The sequence below is a fragment of the Erinaceus europaeus genome, chromosome 12 (assembly GCF_950295315.1).
Source record: "Erinaceus europaeus chromosome 12, mEriEur2.1, whole genome shotgun sequence".
NCBI lineage: Eukaryota > Metazoa > Chordata > Mammalia > Eulipotyphla > Erinaceidae > Erinaceus > Erinaceus europaeus.
The window spans coordinates 53,259,383-53,277,915 of NC_080173.1; the positions used below are offsets into that span (position 1 = coordinate 53,259,383).

General features: G+C 44.0%; 1 protein-coding gene and 1 long non-coding RNA gene across 4 annotated transcripts in view; one reads left to right on the forward strand and one right to left on the reverse strand.

The window, feature by feature from the left end:
• The first annotated feature begins 710 nt into the window (after window positions 1–710).
• Window positions 711–17,916, forward strand: LOC132541952 (uncharacterized). Its single transcript, XR_009553063.1, has 3 exons — window positions 711–794; window positions 2,248–2,364; window positions 17,872–17,916. It is a non-coding gene; the product is annotated as an uncharacterized LOC132541952 (long non-coding RNA).
• TTLL6 (tubulin tyrosine ligase like 6) overlaps window positions 9,891–18,533 on the reverse strand; it is a 65,552-nt gene continuing 56,909 nt past the window's right edge. For 2 of the 3 annotated variants that reach the window (XM_060203661.1, XM_060203659.1), the window contains exons 13-14: window positions 17,800–18,065; window positions 10,499–10,587 (exon numbers count right to left, since the gene is read on the reverse strand). In XM_060203661.1, the coding sequence (XP_060059644.1) occupies window positions 17,800–18,065 (266 nt within the window). In that variant the 3' untranslated portion in view covers window positions 10,499–10,587. Of the gene's footprint in view, window positions 10,588–17,799; window positions 18,066–18,533 lie in introns of all 3 variants that reach the window. The other variant, XM_060203660.1, reaches the window with a different exon arrangement.

Consider the following 18,533-nt stretch of genomic DNA (forward strand, 5'->3'; position numbering starts at 1 on the left):
GGGCTGCAAGTGTATGTGAGTGTGTGTGTGGGGGGGGGGGCGGGCAGGGAGGGAGCGGCCTCCAGGATCTAACCGGGGACCACCGAGGGGGAGGAGGAGAAAGAGGGAGCGCTGCCATTGATTTTCTTCCCTGCGTTGAGGGATTCACTTCCAAACCCTTTGGACCCCCTAGTCCTTAGCGAGGTGGGGGAGAGGAGGGCAATGTAATTTATCGGGATTCCTCTGCCTCCTGGTTGTTCCCCCAAAATGAGGACTCCGCGGGGGTGGGGTTTGGTGCTGATATCTCCGGTCCTACCGCGAGGGAAGCTTCAGATAGGTCAAGAAAATTCGAATTGTGGCAGGGAAGGGAGCATGATGGTTATGAAAAAAAGATTTTCATGCCTGAGATTCTAAAGTCCCAGGTTCAATCCCCAGCACCACCATAATCCAGAGCTGAGCAGTGCTCTGGTTTAAAAATAAAATAAGATAAAATAAAATAAATTAGAATTAGGGGTGAGATTGGGGCTACTCTGCATGATTAATCTCCTTGGCAGATACACTAGGAGACACCTCCGAGTCCTCGCTGTTTCAGCGACATCTAGTCTGACCGCCGGCTTGAGGGAGGGAGGAAGGGTGGGGTTTGGCGGGCCTTAGGGGGAGGTGCCCAGGTGTTTATTGGCCGAGAGAGGAGGGTCTCCAAGTTGGGAGCCCCTTTCTGACAGTCGGTGGTGCTACAGGCAGGGTGGGGACAGGCGCAGGTGCCTCTCAGCCTTGAATCCGGCTCCTGACCTCCGAAGCGTCCTGGTCTGGGGAAGGTAAACATCCTCGCACTCTGGAAACTGGTGGGACGGGAAAGGCGGGGGACGAGGGGGGCGGGGAAGAGCCCAGGGAGGCTGAGAGGAGGGAGGGGGCTCTGAAATCCTCTTTCTCTCTCCAACCTGGAATCCACTTCCTTGAGGACAGCCCAGTTGTCTAATCCAGGTGTTCCCTCTGACCTCAGAAAAGCCTCGGTGAGGGCTGGTGAGATAGTTCACCTGGATAGTGCGCTTGCTTTGCCATATGCCCTACCCAGGTTTGAACCTGACTTTCACAGCATTGGAAGAATTTTTCTTGCTGTGGTTTCTTTCTTAGCGTGGTGTGGTGTGGTGTGGTGTGGTGTGGTGTGGTGTGGTGTGGTGTGGTGTGGTGTGGTGTGGTGTGGTGTGGGTGTGTAAAAGTCATCTCAGATAAGTTCCAGGGGCAGGGGGAGAAAAGAAATGAAAATAGAAGATAAAAAAAGACTGGGGAGGGAGGTAGCGCAGCAAGTTAAGGACACTAAGGATCCCAGTTGGAGCCCCAACTCCCCACCTGCAGGGGAGTTGCTTGTAGCGGTGAAGCAGGTCTGCAGGTGTCTATCTTTCTCTCTCTTTCTCTGTCTTCCCCTCCTCTCTCCATTTCTCTCTGTCCTATCTAACAATGATCAATAACAACAATAATAATAACTACAACAATAAAAGAAAACCAAGGGCAACAAAAGGGAAATAAGAAGACTGGGGAAATTGGGAGATGGTGGGAGCAAGAAAGGGCTGGGAGGTACCAACAGAGTCTTTATTTGGTCAGAATCAATTGAAGTACACCTATCCCATAGCATCTTTGAAGGGCTATGTCTTCATGCAGGACAAGAGTGGAAATCCTCACTCTTTGGGAAGGGACTTGAGTACTAAGGACATGAGTACTTTGGCTATCATTTTAAATATGGAGTATGACGTGGAGCATGCTTACTCTACTCCAGTTCAAAGCCATTCATTAGCCTAGGGACAAGCAGAGGAACCTGAGGGTCAAGAACAGCTACAGCACAAACCAGGATTCCACTCCACACTGGAGACTGGCCCCAGCAAGTGTCTTATCTCCCTGGGTGCAGTCTCTTCCTGTTACTATTAGTAATAGGGTTGATGTTGGAATCAAATCAATGCAGAGACATAGCACATCAGGACACAGCATCTAGTGACCTCATAAATGTCCCACCAGCCTCCATTTTCTCTGCTCTGGACCTTGCCAAAGCCCCAAAGGCCATAGTCACAGAGAAACCCTTTGCTATGTGTCTCTTGCCCAATCCCAGCCAAAGGACTAGAATGACTGAGAAGTGAGTCAAAGTCACACACAGCTCTACTCTCTTCCCCAGTACTCTGAAGTGGAGGGAGGAGGGTGGGGTAGGTAAAGGGAGGCAAGCAAAAAGGGGTGGGAAAGAGAGATGGAAGGGCACTCAGTTCTCTTTTTTCTGGCATCCAGGTGACAGCATTCCACAGCATGAGTGCTCACAGAAGATGGGACACATGAACTTCTAGCTAATTTGGGTAGACATATTCCCAACAACCCGTGTTTCCCAGAGCTCCAGTGGCACAATTGGTTAGTGCATGGAACTTATACAACCTGTATTTCCAACATGCCATTTATTTCAAAGCTAAACACAAGGAGCCTGACTCAAACTTCAGTCTTGTGCCTGGCAAAGCAGGCCTACTATCTAAGTGAGCTATTTTGTTGACTATGGTGTTTATTCTTAAGTCTTTGCCATCAAAAGTCAATTTAAGCCCCCACCCCTACCCCCCTGCACTTCTGCAGCCTCCAGAGACCTGAGTGGGTGCCTCTGAGGGAAGAGGGGAGAAGAATGAGAGAGGGAAGTGCTTAGTAACACTCTCCCCCCTTCTGCTGTGGACTGGGCACTTACTGTGTACCAAGAAACTACTAATAATTTCAAAGGTGTGGGGAGATTAATCTGATGAAATGCCTCCAGACAATGTTTATGTGATTTGATCATAAGATCTATGCTCCTCGTGGTTTTTGTTACTACAAATTGCAGGAGTATGAAAACTTGCTTCCCTAACCTCCAACCCCAGCATAGCTCCTCTGACCTCAGTTCTTCCACGCCAGCTGATGCTTCACTTGTCCCCTGCTGGGACGAACATCTTGCTACTTGCCAGGAGAGAGCCCTGTCATCCTCTTGGGGTACTGGAGTGACTGGTCTCAGCACAGAAGCTGTTATGTGCCTAGGTAGGAGAGCCGGTGTGGAGTGCGCAGGGTATAACAGTAGACTCAGGCCCCACCGAATTCATTGGGCTTCTTGGAACAGCAATATGGGCATGGAGGGGAAGAGACCGATTTTCCTTTCCATGGGTTACATTCCCAAATCCTAGACACACTCATCCAGATGCACCTCCCCTAGACCCCTACAATATCTCTAGCAGCCTCTTCAAACCAACCCCCACAATGGCCTCACTCTTCCCTGGAGACTCCTAGCATCCCTTCTCTACTTTCTCCTTCTCCTTCTCCTTCTCCTTCTCCTTCTCCTTCTCCTTCTCCTTCTCCTTCTCCTTCTCCTCCTTCTCCTTCTCCTTCTTCTTCTTCTTCTTAATAGTTTATTTCTTTTTGTTGCCCTTGTTGTTTTATTGTTGTTGTTACTGATGTCATTGTTGTTGGGATAGGACAGAGAGAAATGGAGAGAGGAGGGGAAGACAGAAAGGGGGGGGGGGAGAAAGATAGACACCTGCAGATCTGCTTCACTGCCTGTGAAGAAACTCCCCCTCCAAGTGGGGAGCCACGGGATCCTTAAGCGCTTGCGCTTTGCACCACCTGTGCTTAACCCGCTGTGCTACCGCCCAACTTCCACCTTCTCTACTTTCTTAGTCTTCTCTCCAGAGACAGAGATTGGAGAAAATGCTCCAGTCATGCCCCCGCACCTCAATTTTCCTGTGCCCTTTCTCCAACCATCGCCATTTCTCAGGAAAGGTCCCCAGAAGCAAAGCTAGGGGAAATGGACTTTCATTGGATCCAAGCTGCTCTTCCCTTCTCCTAGTTTTCCCTTCTTTCAAACAGGCACACTGGAGAATAATTTCTCAAAATTTCGAATAATCAGGAAACCAGCTGGGGCATGGGAACAAAAGGGAACAACTACCACAGCAGCTAGCTGGCTTTTCTTCTAGAAGTAGTCCAGCCCCTTCATCAGATAAGACTAGAACTATTGTGTATCTCTTCATGAATATATAAATGTCCCAGCAACAATCAAGGGATATGAATTTTCCTAGGTATAATAGCCCCTAGAGATACCAATTAGGGGGCAAGATGCAGGGTGGGGTGGAGTCTATCCTTAGGTTACAATTAAACAAACACAACCAAGTTGTAACATGCAAGCCTGAGGTCCTAACTTTTTTCATATTTAAATAAAAGGAAGAGGTCACTGTTAAAATATCCAAAATAGCTGAAAAATGTGTAAAGGCTCAGGAGTTCATTAGTTGTTTTCTGGTTTAAAACAAAACAAAACAAAAAACAAAGAAAAAAAAATCCCTCCCCCTTCTCTGAGCCTCTGCTTTTTGGCTACAACAAGGGAAAAATAAATAATAATTTAAGTCCTGTTTAGGCTGTTGGAGCTCTGCCCTTGTGGGACTGTGAGAACTGACAAAGAGAATTTGGAGTGCAGCAATAAAAGGGTGAAGTGAATGAGAAGTGTATCAGACACTGAGTCAGGAGTCCAGCAACCAAGTGTTTGGTGGCTCTCAGTTTTCTCATCTATAAAATGGGACTCACAGAACTGCTGTGAAAAATAAACAGCCTAATGCAAGTACTGGTGCCTATCATTATTGGCTTGATGTCGACCTGTGTCAGATTGAAAGGGAACTATGAGAAGAAAAGTAGAGATCCAGCTTGGGCCCTAGCCATGGGATGAATCTGAGCTATGAATCATGGCTATTTGATGTCCTGACACAGTTTAGCTGACTCAGTCCCAACCGCTGCCAGATTCAAGGAGAAGAGTCCACTGCAGAGAGCTGGCTTTAGACCTTGTTTGCTTTGGCCAGAGTGTGATGGCCCTGCTGGGTTTGCCAACAGGATTTTGCGGTTTGCTCTCCCACCTGGCATGACTGGTGAGGCAGCTGGAATTCTTCCCTAATCATCAAGACGATCAGTGTTGCTAGTGGCAAGAGGGACCTGTTAGGGCACAGCCTGCTGTGCTTCTGCTGCTCTCCCGGGCGGACGGGCTGGGACACCTATCTTTATCATTCTTCTTTTTTTTAATTTTCCCTTGTTTTTTATTGTTGTAGTGATTGTTATTGATGTCATCGTTAGATAGGACAGAGAGAAATGGAGAGAGGAGGGGGAGAGAGAGATAGACACCTGTAGATCTGCTTCACCAATTGTGAAGCAACCCCCCTGCAAGTAGGGAGATGGGGGCTCGAACCGGGATCACGCAGTTTCTTGCGCTTTGCGCCATGTGTGCTTAACCTGTTGCACTACCGCCCGGCTCCCTCTATTATCATTCTTAAGACTCCTGTGCTTGGTAGAGCAGGGTGGCCAAGAAGCACATACTGAAGAATTAAAAGGAACCAGAAAGGTTGTGAGATAGCCCATTTACTGTATGAGGACCCTGGGTAAAGCCCTTGACACCCCAAGGGAACATCATGCACAACATTAGGGGCAAGTTTCATGAAACTGATTTTAATCAAAAATTAAAAGGTAAGTAGAATTGAGCATGTGCAAGATCCCAACAGGCAAAACAAACAGACACATCAGGAAAAAAACCAGGAAAAGAAGGTGGACACAGAGAGAAACCAGGCAGCATTCCCATATATTTAAAGGACTTGCCTCACTTTCCCACATTTCTTTCCTTGTACTTTCTGGGGATAGTATCCATAGATTACTAGAGACTAAAAGGGAAGGGGGTTCCTTCCTAAAGGTCACCCTAGATGAGTCAGAGTCCACAGTCTGAGAGTGGCATGACAAAAGCATGTTGTTAAAAGTGCCTGATGGGGGTAGGAGAGACAGCATAATGGTTATGGAAAAAGCAAACAAAAAACCTTTCATGCTTGAGATTCTGAGGTTTCAGGCTCAATCCTCAACACCACTATTAAGCCAGAGCTGAGCAGTGCTTTGGTAAAAATAAATAAATAAATAAATAAGCAAACCTTGAAAACTTGATGGGAAAAACACACAGATCAGAACACATGTCCCCTCCCATGGCCTCTAGTCACCTCCCCAGCACACAATGTGCACTCAAGAGACATGAAATTCTGCCATGTGATACATAGATTGCCTGCCCTCCCCAGGCTGCTCGTTAGTAACTTAAGAGTCATGGCTGGAGAATGCAAAATAATTGAAAGCAATGCTTAGTAAATTGAAGTTCCAAGGCCTTCATTGCCTTCCTAACAATTTGCAAAATTCATTTTATTGCTTTTTTAAATTCCTTGAGTTGAATACCACTGTGTGCTGTAATTAAGCTAAGTGACAAGCCAGTTGTAAAGACAAGGTCATGAATGATTATATTCAGCTCATGCAATCAGCCTGCGTGGTGTGTGTGTGTGTGTATGTATATGTGAGAGACACATTTGTACCAGATGACAATCTGCCTGACTTGTCAGGCACTCCTTGAACTACGGTGAAAGGAAAAGTAAAATCTAAAGTCCTTTTTTTAAAACCAGAACACTGCTCTGCTCTGGCTCATGGTGGTGCTGGGAACTGAATCTGGGACCTTGGAGCCTCAGGCATGAAAGTCATTTGTATAACCATTATGCTGTCTACACAGTCCTAAAATCATCCTTTTAAGATCTGAGATGGGTTACAGGCCAGTATAGGGTGATTTTCTCAATCATAGTTATGCATCAGAATCATCTATGGGAGCTTCCTAAACACCCCTCCCCCCAAACACACACACACACACACACACACACACACACACACACACACACACACTCTACATTAACTAATTTGAGGTAGGGGGAAACACATGTCTTATTATAAGCTGTCTAGATAGTTCTGAGCCTGAAGCCAGGGCAACCTGTATGATCCAAGTTGATCATATTTAATAAAGCAGTCCTTTTTTCTTCTTTCCAGATAGAGAGGAAAGGCGAAAGAAGAGACACTACAATACTAAGCACCATTCATGAAACTTCCCCTTTGCATGATGCTCCTATGTGGTGCTGGGTACTTAAACCTAGGCCCATGGTAAAGTGTGCTTTCTACCAAGTGAACTATCTCTAGACCCCCAGTAGCTCAATATTAAAGAAAATTACTTTTGTATTTGTGATCTTTTCCTCCAGTTTTATTATTTATTATTATTTTTAAATATTTTCATTTTATTTATCTTTTGGACAGAGACAAAAAGAAACTGAGAGGGAAGGGGAGATACATATATATATATACCTGTAGCACTGTTTCATCATTCATGATGCCTTCCTCCTGCAGGTGTGGACTGGGGGCTTGAACCTGGGCCCTTGTGCATGGTAACGTGTGTTTTACCAAGTGTGTCATGATTTAACCCCTCCTCCAGTTTTTAATCTCTCTGATGATAGGAACTCATCCATTTCCTCTATGAAACACATTTTCATCTACCCAAAACTCCTCTCCCAATGCTCCTGTTTTATTTTCTTTCTTTTTTCTCCAGGGTTATGATTGGGACTCAGTGCCTGCACTACTAATTCACTTCTCCTGGAGGCCATTTTCCCCATTTTGTTGCCTTTGTTGTTATTATTGCTGCTGCTGTTGTTGGATAGGACAGAGAGAAATCTAGAGAGGAGGGGAAGACAGAGGGGAGAGGGGAGAAACCTGCAGACCTGCTTCACCACCTGTGAAGCGACTCCTCCTGCAGTTGGGGAGCGGGTGGGGGAGGGGCTCAAACTGGGATCCTTATGCTGGTCCTTGTGCTTCGCGCCAAGTGCACTTAACTGGCTGTGCTACCGTCCACTCCCCCCCCTTTTTTTTTTGCCTTCAGGATTATCACTGAGGCTGTCATCACTATGAATCCACTGCTTCTGGGTGGTAATTTTTTCCATTTTATTGGATAGTACAGATAGAAACTGAAAGGGGAGGGAATATAGGGAAAGGGAGAGAAAGACACCTGCAGACTTGCTTCACTGCTTGTCAAGTGACTCCCCTGCAGGTGGGGAGCTGGGGGCTTGAACCTGGATCCTTTCGCTGGTCCTTGCACTTAATACTACGTGCACTTAACCCGGTGTGCTACCGCCTGGCCCCCTGAAATGCTCCTATTTCCCATTAAACATTCAATTCTATTATTATCATTATTATTATTATTGCTTGATTTATTGATCTTATGGGAAAGATAGAGAGAGAGAGAACCAGAGCATCACTCTAGTATATGAGTGCCAGGAGTCAAAGCCCGGCCAATGCTTGAGGGTCCTAAACTTTATCCACTGCGCCATCTCCTGGGCCATTTGAGACTCAGATTTTTGTTTTGTTGTTTTGTTTGTTTTACTAAAGCACTGCTCAACTCTGGCTTATGGTGATGCTGAAGAATCTCTTTGCCTAACCATTATGCTATCAACCCCTGCCCCAAGACTCAGTTCTTGTAAACCATCCTGATTATTCCATTTTTTCCTTCTTCCATCAATTCCTGTTATCCCAGCTCTACAATGTTTTTCTTTTTTCTTCTTCTTCTTTTTTTTTTTTTTTTTTTACCAGAGTACTGTTCAGCTCTGGCTTATGGTGGGGGGATTGAACCTGGGGCTTTGGAGCCTAAGGCATGAGAGTCACTTTGCATAACCATTATGCTATCTACCCTCTGCCCTCCACAATGTTTTTCTAACCTGGGTCACCTGAGAAATGTCCTAACCACTCTCCCAATTTTTCATCTCTCACTTTTCCAGACATCCATTTTGTCATCCACTACCAGATTTCTTCCGTTCTTTCTCCCTTCCTCTCTCCTTGTTTCTTTCTCTCTGTCTCCCTTTCTTTGCTAACTACTTAATTACAGGAACTTTGACTGGTTGGGGCTGGTGGCTTGGGATAAAAAAGGGGTGGGGAGATGTATAGCTTCTATGAAGGCCCAGTTCAGCAAATTTTATATTCTTTTTAGGCCAGGCTATGATCATGTTGGAACCTATAGTAATAATGGGAATACAGGCCCGGAGTCAGTCAATTTTGAGCTTTCTGAATGGCATTAGGAAAAGGCAGAGGAAGAAGGGGGCACTAAGGTTATGATTAAGTTTTTACTAGTCTGTTTGTGGAAGCCAGGGCTATCTCTTGCAACCCAAGTGAACACTGACATACTAAAAAGTAGCCTATACTAGAAATCCTGGAAAACAAGGCCTAGGTGAAGATGAAAGTGTGTGTGTGTGTGTGTGTGTGTGTGTGTGTTGTGCTTTCCAACTGAACATAAGTGACTGGAATTTAACTTCTCCATTCAGTATCTTAGACAATTAGTATCATTTTCTTGAGGGGTACTATAGGCTTCAACTGTCCTGGAATGTCCTGACATCCCTGAGACTAGAAATTCATTTGAAGCCAGGTGGCAGTGCATCCAGCAGAGCCCACATGTTACTATGTACAAGGATCCAGTTCAAGCCCCTGGTTCCCACCTATAGAACTGAAGCTTCAGAAGTGGCAGAGTAGTGCTGCAGGTGTCTATTTCTCTCTCCATGTCTCCTCCTCCTCTCTCTCAAGTCCTCTCATTTTCTATCTCAAATAAATAAAATAAGAAATTCATTCCGTTGAGAAACCATAAGGCAAAGCTTCACGAAACATTGTGCTATGTTTGGCTTTGTAGTCCACCCTTCTATACCTACCCATCACTCCTCCACCAAAGCTAGGGGTCTAACTCAGGACGAACAGATGAGGCAAAAATCTTAGATTCTCCTGGAGAGGGTGGAGAATGAACTGGCAGTGTGACATATGCCAGGCTTGATACTGGGCAGAAAGATGGCTCCAGTGTCCATCTCCCCCCTGCATCCCCCCCAAAAAAAAAGACTACTTAAGGATCCAGGCTTTTAGTAAGGAGGGCAGAGGTCACTGTGGATCATTCATCTAAAAAAAAATTCTAAGAGTCCTGGTACAATTTCAATGGAGTTGGAGCTCTTTCAATACAATAAAAGGGTCACTCTCTTTCCTATCTTCCCTTCTGATTCTTATGTTAAATCAGATTCCTCATCCGGGTATTGAACATAACAATTTATTTTATTAATGTACACTTGAAAGTAAGATGTTTTGTTTCTGTATGTTGATGAAAGAAATGCCTGCAATGGGGTACTCTTGCCTCACTTCTGTTTTCACTAGTGAGGTTGAGTTGTACTTTTAAGGGAGATAGCAGGAAAAATGTGTGGGCACTAAGTGATTTAGTTGGAATAAAGTCTGGTCTATACCTGTAAGGCTACAACTGTTCCAGTTTCCTTACTCAGGCTGAGTTCTCTGCCATGCTTGGCCATGTCTTACCTTTGGAGCTGAAGCCCAACTGACACAGGCTTTTTGGTAGACTGAAGGCTTAGGCTCCTGGAAATTGTGAATTCTTCTCTAAAACACTCCTTCCCTGACATTGCTCTATGTAAGGGAATTTTCTAGATGTGAGGGGCCCATAGGAATGTCACTGAGAACATAGTCATTATGTTCTGGGACAGCACCAATCAACACAGCAGAAATCATGGTCCAATAGCACTATAAGCTAACAGGGAGGGCTCAAAGGCATGGCTTTTGGTCTCCAGTGGTGCTAATGGGAAGTAGTTATAACACTAAGATATTTATATAAGGAAATAAAACTGTCAGTTGACTCCATGGGCACTGCATACACAGAAGGAAGTGAAAATCATTTCCTGGGAGTAGGAGATGTAGAATGAGAAATGGCAGAGATCCAGTCTGATTCTGGGGAGAAAGAAAAGATTTTTTTTAGGTTTCCCTTTAAAATAGCCTCTAGGATATTAAAACCAATTAATTCATATCACCATTCCTACCTAGTAGTCAAGAAGCTGTTCAGTTGATTAACACCCACAATTGGAAACTATTTACCTATACAACATTTATATTCCTGCAGTCTATTTTTTTTAAGATTTTATTTATTTATGAGAAAGATAAGAGGAGAGAGAAAGAACCAGACATCAGTCTGGCACATGTGCTACCGGGAATCAAACTCGGGACCTCATGCTTGAGAGTCCAAAGCTTTACCACTGCGCCACCTCCCAGACCACCTTCCTGCAGTGGTTTTTTTTTTTTTTTAATATTTACTTATTCCCTTTTGTTACCCTCGTTGTTTTATTGTTGTAGTTATTATTGTTGTCGTTGTTGGATAGGACAGAAAGAAATGGAGAGAGGAGGGGAAGACAGAGAGGAGGAGAGAAAGATAGACACCTGCAGACTTGCTTCACCGCCTGTGAAGTGACTCCCCTGCAGGTGGGGAGCCAGGGGCTCGAACCAGGATCCTTACGCCTGTCCTTGCACTTTGCACCACCTGCGCTTAACCTACTGCACTACCGCCCAACTCCCTCCTGCAGTCTTAAACAACTGTTAAGAATAATTTGAGAGTAGTCAAGCTACACATACATAAGTAGTATGTGGCAGTGGTTAAGGACACAGACCTTGGAGCTCTCCTCATCTTCACGCTCTAGGGCAAGCTACTTATTCTTTCTAAGCCTTAGTTAGAAAAAGAACCATTGGGCTATCTGACCTGAGTACATCACTGATATGAAACTGAGCAAGCCATTAATGTCCCCCAAACCTTGGTTCTCATTTGCAAATTAGGAATGAATCATGTCTACCTTTCCAACTTCACAGCATCAACCTGAGGAACTGATGTGTGAATATATCCATATATATTCCATATATATAATATATCCATATATATGATACCTTATTCATATTTTGGACATTCTGTACTTCCCTTTCCTCCAACTATTACTTGTTATACAAACTTATTCTCATAACACATCCTACTCTGTTTGTAAATCAATGAGTTGATAAAAGGTTAGTTCTCATGGTCCAGGAGGTGGTGCAGTAATAAAGCTTTGGACTCTCAAGCATGAGGTCCTGAGTTTGATCCCTGGCAGCACATGTGCTAGAGTGATGTCTGGTTCTTTCTCTCTCCTCCTACCTTCTTCATTAATAAATACATAAAATCTTAAAAAAAAAAGGTGTGTTCTGCTACATATCATTAGACTTTAAAAATACATATTTATTTGTTTTATTTTAATGAGAGCGAAAGCTACAGAGAGACCAGAGCACAGCTCAGCTCTGACTATTGGTGTTGCAAAAGACTGAACCTGGGACCTTGGAGCCTCAGGCATGAATCTTTTTTACATAACAATTATGCTAAGTAGGGCACCAAAGTAAAAACCCAGTGGTGAGGGGTAGACATGTAGTTTCCTGGGCCAGTGGGGGGTGGGAGTGGGCGGGAGGGATGGGTCACAGTCCTTTGGTGGTGGGAATGGTGTTTATGTACACTCCTAACAAAATGTAGACATATAAATCAGTAGTTAATTAATATGAGAGGGGGAAATCAATTGTATGTCTCAAAGTTTCTCAAAAGACAAACTGAATCTTTTTAATATATAGGCTAGTTATTTGATATGCAGACTCTCTCAAAAGCCTAGACCAAGTAGATTAGAAGCTTCCAATAGCACAGCTATATACAAGATACTGGGTACTGTACAGCAAACCATAACAAAGGGACTTTTCAAAGTTAACCCAATTAACAAATAATGTGATAATAATATTAACTATTGATTGTCTTTTTGAACCCTAAGACAGCAGGAACCTCACATCTTCACTATAGAGCCCCTACTTCCCCCAGTCCTGGCACCCTTGGATAGGGCCCACTTTCCCGTATGCATCTCCCAATCCAAACCAAATAATATTGCATCCGCCGATCACAACCTAACCAAAGCAACGATTGCCATCTCAACATGCTTCACCTCAGACTGTATCCAGAGACTTCACATGTGGAATGACAACCCTTCAGCTTCATTACTCGGGTGAGACCTTTCCTTTAATAGTACACTCTAATTTCATCTCAGGTAGTTCACTTTCTAACAAAGTCCCATAACCTAGATATACACCAGTTTCTGTGAGAGAGAGCTTATGTGCACACGTATCCATAAACTACTGCAAAATATATACCTGAAAGCAGGATTACACTAGAGTTTGCAGTGAGTACCTCCCTAACACTTCCTCTCCACTATTCCAAGCTTGGGATCCATGATTGCTCAACAAATTGTTTGGCTTCATATGTTAACTCTCTTTTCAATCACCAGGTTCCAGATGCCACCAGGATGCTGGCTAGGCTTCCCTGGATTGAAGACCCCACCAATGTGTCCTGGAGCTCAGCTTCCCCAGAGACACACCCTACTAGGGAAAGAGAGAGGCAGACTGGGGGTATGGACCGACCAGTCAACGCCCATGTTCAGCGGGGAAGCAATTACAGAAACCAGACCTTCTACCTTCTGCAACCCTCAACGACCCTGGGTCCATGCTCCCAGAGGGATAGAGAATGGGAAAGCTACCATGGGAGGGGGTGGGTTATGGGGATTGGGTGGTGGGAATTGTGTGGAGTTGTACCCCTCCTACCTTATGCTTTTGTTCACTAATCCTTTCTTAAATAAAAAATTTAAAAATAAAAAAAAAATAAAAATAAAACAATTATGCTATCTCTCCCGCCCTAGACTCTTTTCCCCTCCAAAGTTTGCCTTTTTTGTGGTATGATTAGCTTGGAGAGAAAGTTTTAGAAGTCAAAATTCAGAAAGTCTCCTAAAAGGAGAGGGGCCAGTTCTGAGCTCTGGTGACCCCACATAGTACTCTACAAGGGTCTGGCTAGTCTTGGCCATCTCTGCTACCTGCAGAAGTACCTTCACGGGAGTTGGGTGGTAGTGTAGCAGGCTAAGCACAAGTGGCACAAAGCATAAGGACCAGCCTAAGGATCCCGGTTCGAGATCCCAGATTCCCACCTGCAGGGGGAGTCACCTCACAAACAGTGAAGCAGGTCTGCAGGTGTCTATCTTTCTCTCCCCCTCTCTGTCTTCCCCTCTTCTCTCCATTTCTCTCTGTCCTATCCAACAACGACGACGACATAAATTACAACAATAAAACAACAAGGGCAACAAAAGGGAATAAATAAATAATTTTTAGAAGTATATATATAAAAAAGAAGTGCCTTCACTAAAAAAGCTATTTTTGGGGAGTCGGGCAGTAGTGCAGCAGGTTAAGCGCAGGTGGCACAAAGCACAAGGACTGGCATAAGGATCCCGGTTCAAGCCCCTGGCTCCCCATCTGCAAGGGAGTCGCTTCCCAAGTGGTGAAACAGGTCTGCAGGTGTCTCTCTTTCTCTCCCCCTGTCTTCCCCTCTCTCTCCATTTCTCTGTCCTATCCAACAACAATGACATCAATAACAACAATAACTACAACAAAACAACAAGCACAACAAAAGGGAATAAATAAAATAAATATTAAAAATATTTTTAAAAGCCACTTATGATACCCTCAGTTATAACTGAAGATTAACATTTTAAAATGCTATCTGAAAGAAACATAGTATGGCTTCAATAGTTTGAGATCTCATGGTACAGGAAGTTTTGTACACTTAAGCATCAGGTCCCAAGTTTGTTAGCATTGAAAGTGCCAAGCTCTGGTGTTTTCTCTCTCTCTCTCTCTCTCTTTCTCTTTCTTTCTCTCTCTCCTGCTTATGAATGAATGAATAAATAAATAGATAAAATAAATATTTTAAAGACTTTTTTATTTATGGGGCTGGGGAGACAGCCTAATGGTTATGCAAAAAGCCTTTCAAGCTTGAGGCTCTGAGGTCCCAGGTTCAATCCCCAGCACCACCATAAGCCAGAACTAAGCAGTGTTCTGGTAAAAAAATATATATTTTATTTTATTTTATTAAAAAAAATTTTTTTATTAGTGGGTGGGGAGCTATAGAGGGAGAAAGAAAGACACCTGCAGCACTGCTTCATTACTAATGAAGATTCCCCCCCCCACACACACACACACACACTCACACATACAGACAGCCTAGGTGGAGACACAGGGGCTTGAACCTATTTTTTAAATTTTATTTGATTTTTAAATTTATTTATTTATTCCCTTTTGTTGCCCTTGTTTTATTGTTGTAGTTATTCTTGTTGCTATTGATGCCGTCACTGTTGGATAGGACAGAGAGAAATGGAGAGAGGAGGGGAAGACAGAGAGGGGCAAAGAAAGACACCTTCAGACCTGTTTCACCACGTGTGAAGCGACTCCCCTGCAGGGGGGGAGCCGGGGGCTCGAACCAGGATCTTTATATGGGTCCTTGTGCCACCTGCACTTAACCCGCTGCACTACTGCCCGTCTCCCGATTTTTTATTTATTAACACAAGATAGAGAGGGAGAGAGAGCACAAACCAGAGTATTACTCTGGCATATGCGATGCTGTTCAAACAGAAAGCTTTTTTATTATATCTTCTCAATACAATTATCTAATTATCTCCCATTTTCTCTGTGTGTGGTTTCTGATCACTGTAACATTATTTAAAGTTCTTGTGAGTATGCTTTTATTGTGGCATGCTATTTAACTTCTTTTTAAAAAGGAACATAAGTGGGAGTCGGGCGGTAGCGCAGCGGATTAAGTGCAGGTGGCGCAAAGAGCAAGGACCAGCGTAAGGATCCCGGTTCGAGCCTCTGGCTCCCCACCTGCAGGGGAGTCGCTTCACAGGCGGTGAAGCAGGTCTGCAGTGTCTATCTTTCTCTCCCTCCTCTGTCTTACCCTCCTCTCTCCATTTCTCTCTGTCCTATCCAACAATGATGACAACAATAATAACTACAGCAATAATAATAAAAAAGGAACATAAGTAGCAAAAAATAATTCTAGGTTGACTTAAGATTTTAGTATTGGAACATTATGAATTGAAGATGTTATGAACTGGAGGCGGGTTTGAATTCCAGAAGGATCAGAGAGTTTTATTTATTTATTTATTTATTTAAAAATATATTTATTTATTCCCTTTTGTTGCCCTTGTCGTCATTGTTGTTGTTGTTATTGTTGTTGTTATTGCTGTCATTGTTGTTGGATAGGACAGAGAGAAATCGAGAGAGGAGGGGAAGACAGAGAGGAGGAGAGAAAGATAGACACCTGCAGGAGTGAGGAAGGCAAGCTAGAAGAAGAAGGAGTGAGGAAGATGGTTAAAGTGCATAGCCTTTGTGGTCCGTGAGGTGGCGTAGTGGATAGTGATTCTAAACTATGAGGTCCTGGGTTTGAATCCCAGCAGTCCATGTACCAGAGTGATGTCTGGTTTTTTTTTTCTCTCCTATCTTTCTCATGAATAAATAAATAAAAGGTACAGGAGTCGGGCGGTAGCGTAGTGGGTTAAGTGCACGTGGCGCAAAGCGCAAGGACCGACTTAAAGATCCCGTTTTGAATCCCTGGCTCCCCACCTATAGGGGGAGTTGCTTCACAGGTGATGAAGCAGGTCTGCAGATATCTATCTTTCTCTTACCCTCCTCGCTCCATTTCTCTCTGTCCTAACAATGACGATATCAATAAAACAACAAGGGCAACAAAAAGGAAAATAAATAAATATAATTTTTTAAAAGTTACTAAAAAAGGGTACATAACCTTTTGCTACATGTAAAATCCCTGTTTATTTATTATTATTATTATTATTTTACCAGAGTACTGATTAGCTCTGGTTTATGGTAGTGTGGGGGATTGAACCTGGGACTTCAGAGCCTCAGGCATGAGAGTTGTTTTTTTTTTAATTATTTTATTTTACAAAGTTACATGTCAACAGGGGTTTAAATACACACCATTCCCACCACCAGAGTTCTGAATTTTCAGTCTCCCCACTGCAGTCCACCACAGTTCCCGTAAGGTTGTAGACATGGGCTAGCTATCATGGCATGAGTTTCTTTACATAATCATTATGCTCTCTATCCCTGCCCCAAATCTTTCTACTACACACAATACTAGGCTGTAGTCTTCCTAGGTTTTCACATACTATCTTCTTTCAGAGCCCTGAAGTTCTAACAAAAGACTGCTTGTTTTTATTTATTTATTTATCCCCTTTTTGTTGCCTTAGTTTTATTGTTGTAGTTATTATTGTTGTCTGTCTTTGTTGTTGGATAGGACAGAGAGAAATGGAGAGAGGAAGGGAAGACAGAGAGGGAGAGAGAAAGACACCTGCAGACCTGCTTCACCACTTGTGAAGCGACTTCCCTGCAGGTGGGGAGCCAAGGGCTCGAACTGGGATCCTTACACCAGTCCTTGTGCTTTGCACCACGTGCACTTAACTCATTGCGCTACCGCACGACTCCCAAGACTGCTTGTTATTGATCTTTTCACACAGTGGAATCTAAGCTAGTCTATCTCTCTGTCTCTCTCTTCTGCCTCCAGGGTTATTGCTGGGTCTTGGTGCCACAGCACCACAAATCCATAGCTCCTAGTGGCCTTTTTTTTTTTTTCATTTTACCAGATAGGAAAGGGAGAAATTGAAAGGGGAGAAAGAGAAAGAAAGATAGACACCTGCAGACTTGCTTCACCACCTGTGAAATGTCCCCTCTACAGGTAGTGAGCCTGGGACTCGAACCCTTACCCTTTTGCAGGTCCTTGCACTTCATACTATGTGTGCTTAACCTGGTGTACCACCGCCCAGCCCCGCCAAGTTTGTCTCTCAAAAGGCAAGTCTTCTCTGGATTTACTGTTCTCTTGTTCTGTACTCCTCAGTATACTTCATTCCAGGCCCAACTTTGGGGATAAATAGCCTGGACCCCTTAGGCCAGCTGGCACAGTGTGAGAAGCATGAACAGCACCTCCTTATCATTGAGGTGGTCCTACTTCTGTGACTGGCATTTATAATTGTCTATATTTTATCCATCAGTGGAAAAGAAAGTGCACTTACAGCACTGGGGAACAAATCAGTCATAGCAGAACTATACATTGCCCATTGTATGGAGGTCACATTTTGATTGAGGTCTCAGTTGTTCTCTTACCTGTATGTCTTTATCAGTCCATCTAGCTTCTTACCTACTCAACATTCCATGTTGGGGGAGGAGGGGACACATATATAAATACAGTACCTGCTAGGCACATTCAGAGAATAGATGTGGACCTACCTAGCTCCTCTCACGTCCTTTTTGACCAGAGAACAAGCAGTGACTGCATGTTTTCTGATCCTGTGTACACAGGTTCCTCATAGTACCTATATGGCTCCTGCCAGGCCTCGGATCCAGTCGGGCTGGAGTGGCAACCACCAATAAGTCCTTCAGAGAAACATCATGGCTGCGAGAACTCTGCAAGAGGAGGAGTGAGGAGATGTGTGGCTCCCTCTTCTCAGAGCTTCGGCTGTGGAAGTAGTACTCTCGGGGCAGGGAGGGGTTTTCTGGAAAGGCAAAATCATTGGCATCATCATCAGTTCATGCTGTTGGACTTGGCACACACTCTGAGTAAAGGCCACCTCCCACTTGGGCCCCCTGGCCCACAACTTGCTGAAGTTCCCAAACTGGAATTAGCCATTATTCTTCTTTTCCAAATAGTTTCTCTCTCACTTTTTTTCCCCCCATACTTAATTACCCCACCTCCTTACAAATTCATATGAAGGGACTTCATCTTATTGAGAACCAGGAAATAATGAGAGTACTTAGATATTTATTCTATGTATTTATTTATTTATTTATTTATTATCAGAGTACTGCTCAGCTCTGGTTTCTGGCGGTGTGGGGGATTGAACCTGGGAGCTCAGTCCTCAGGCCTGGAAGTCTTTTGCATGAACTTTATGCTATCTCTTCTACCTTATTTTTATCTTTCTTACCCTCCCTATCTTTCCACTAAAACTAGAGATTCCTTCTGG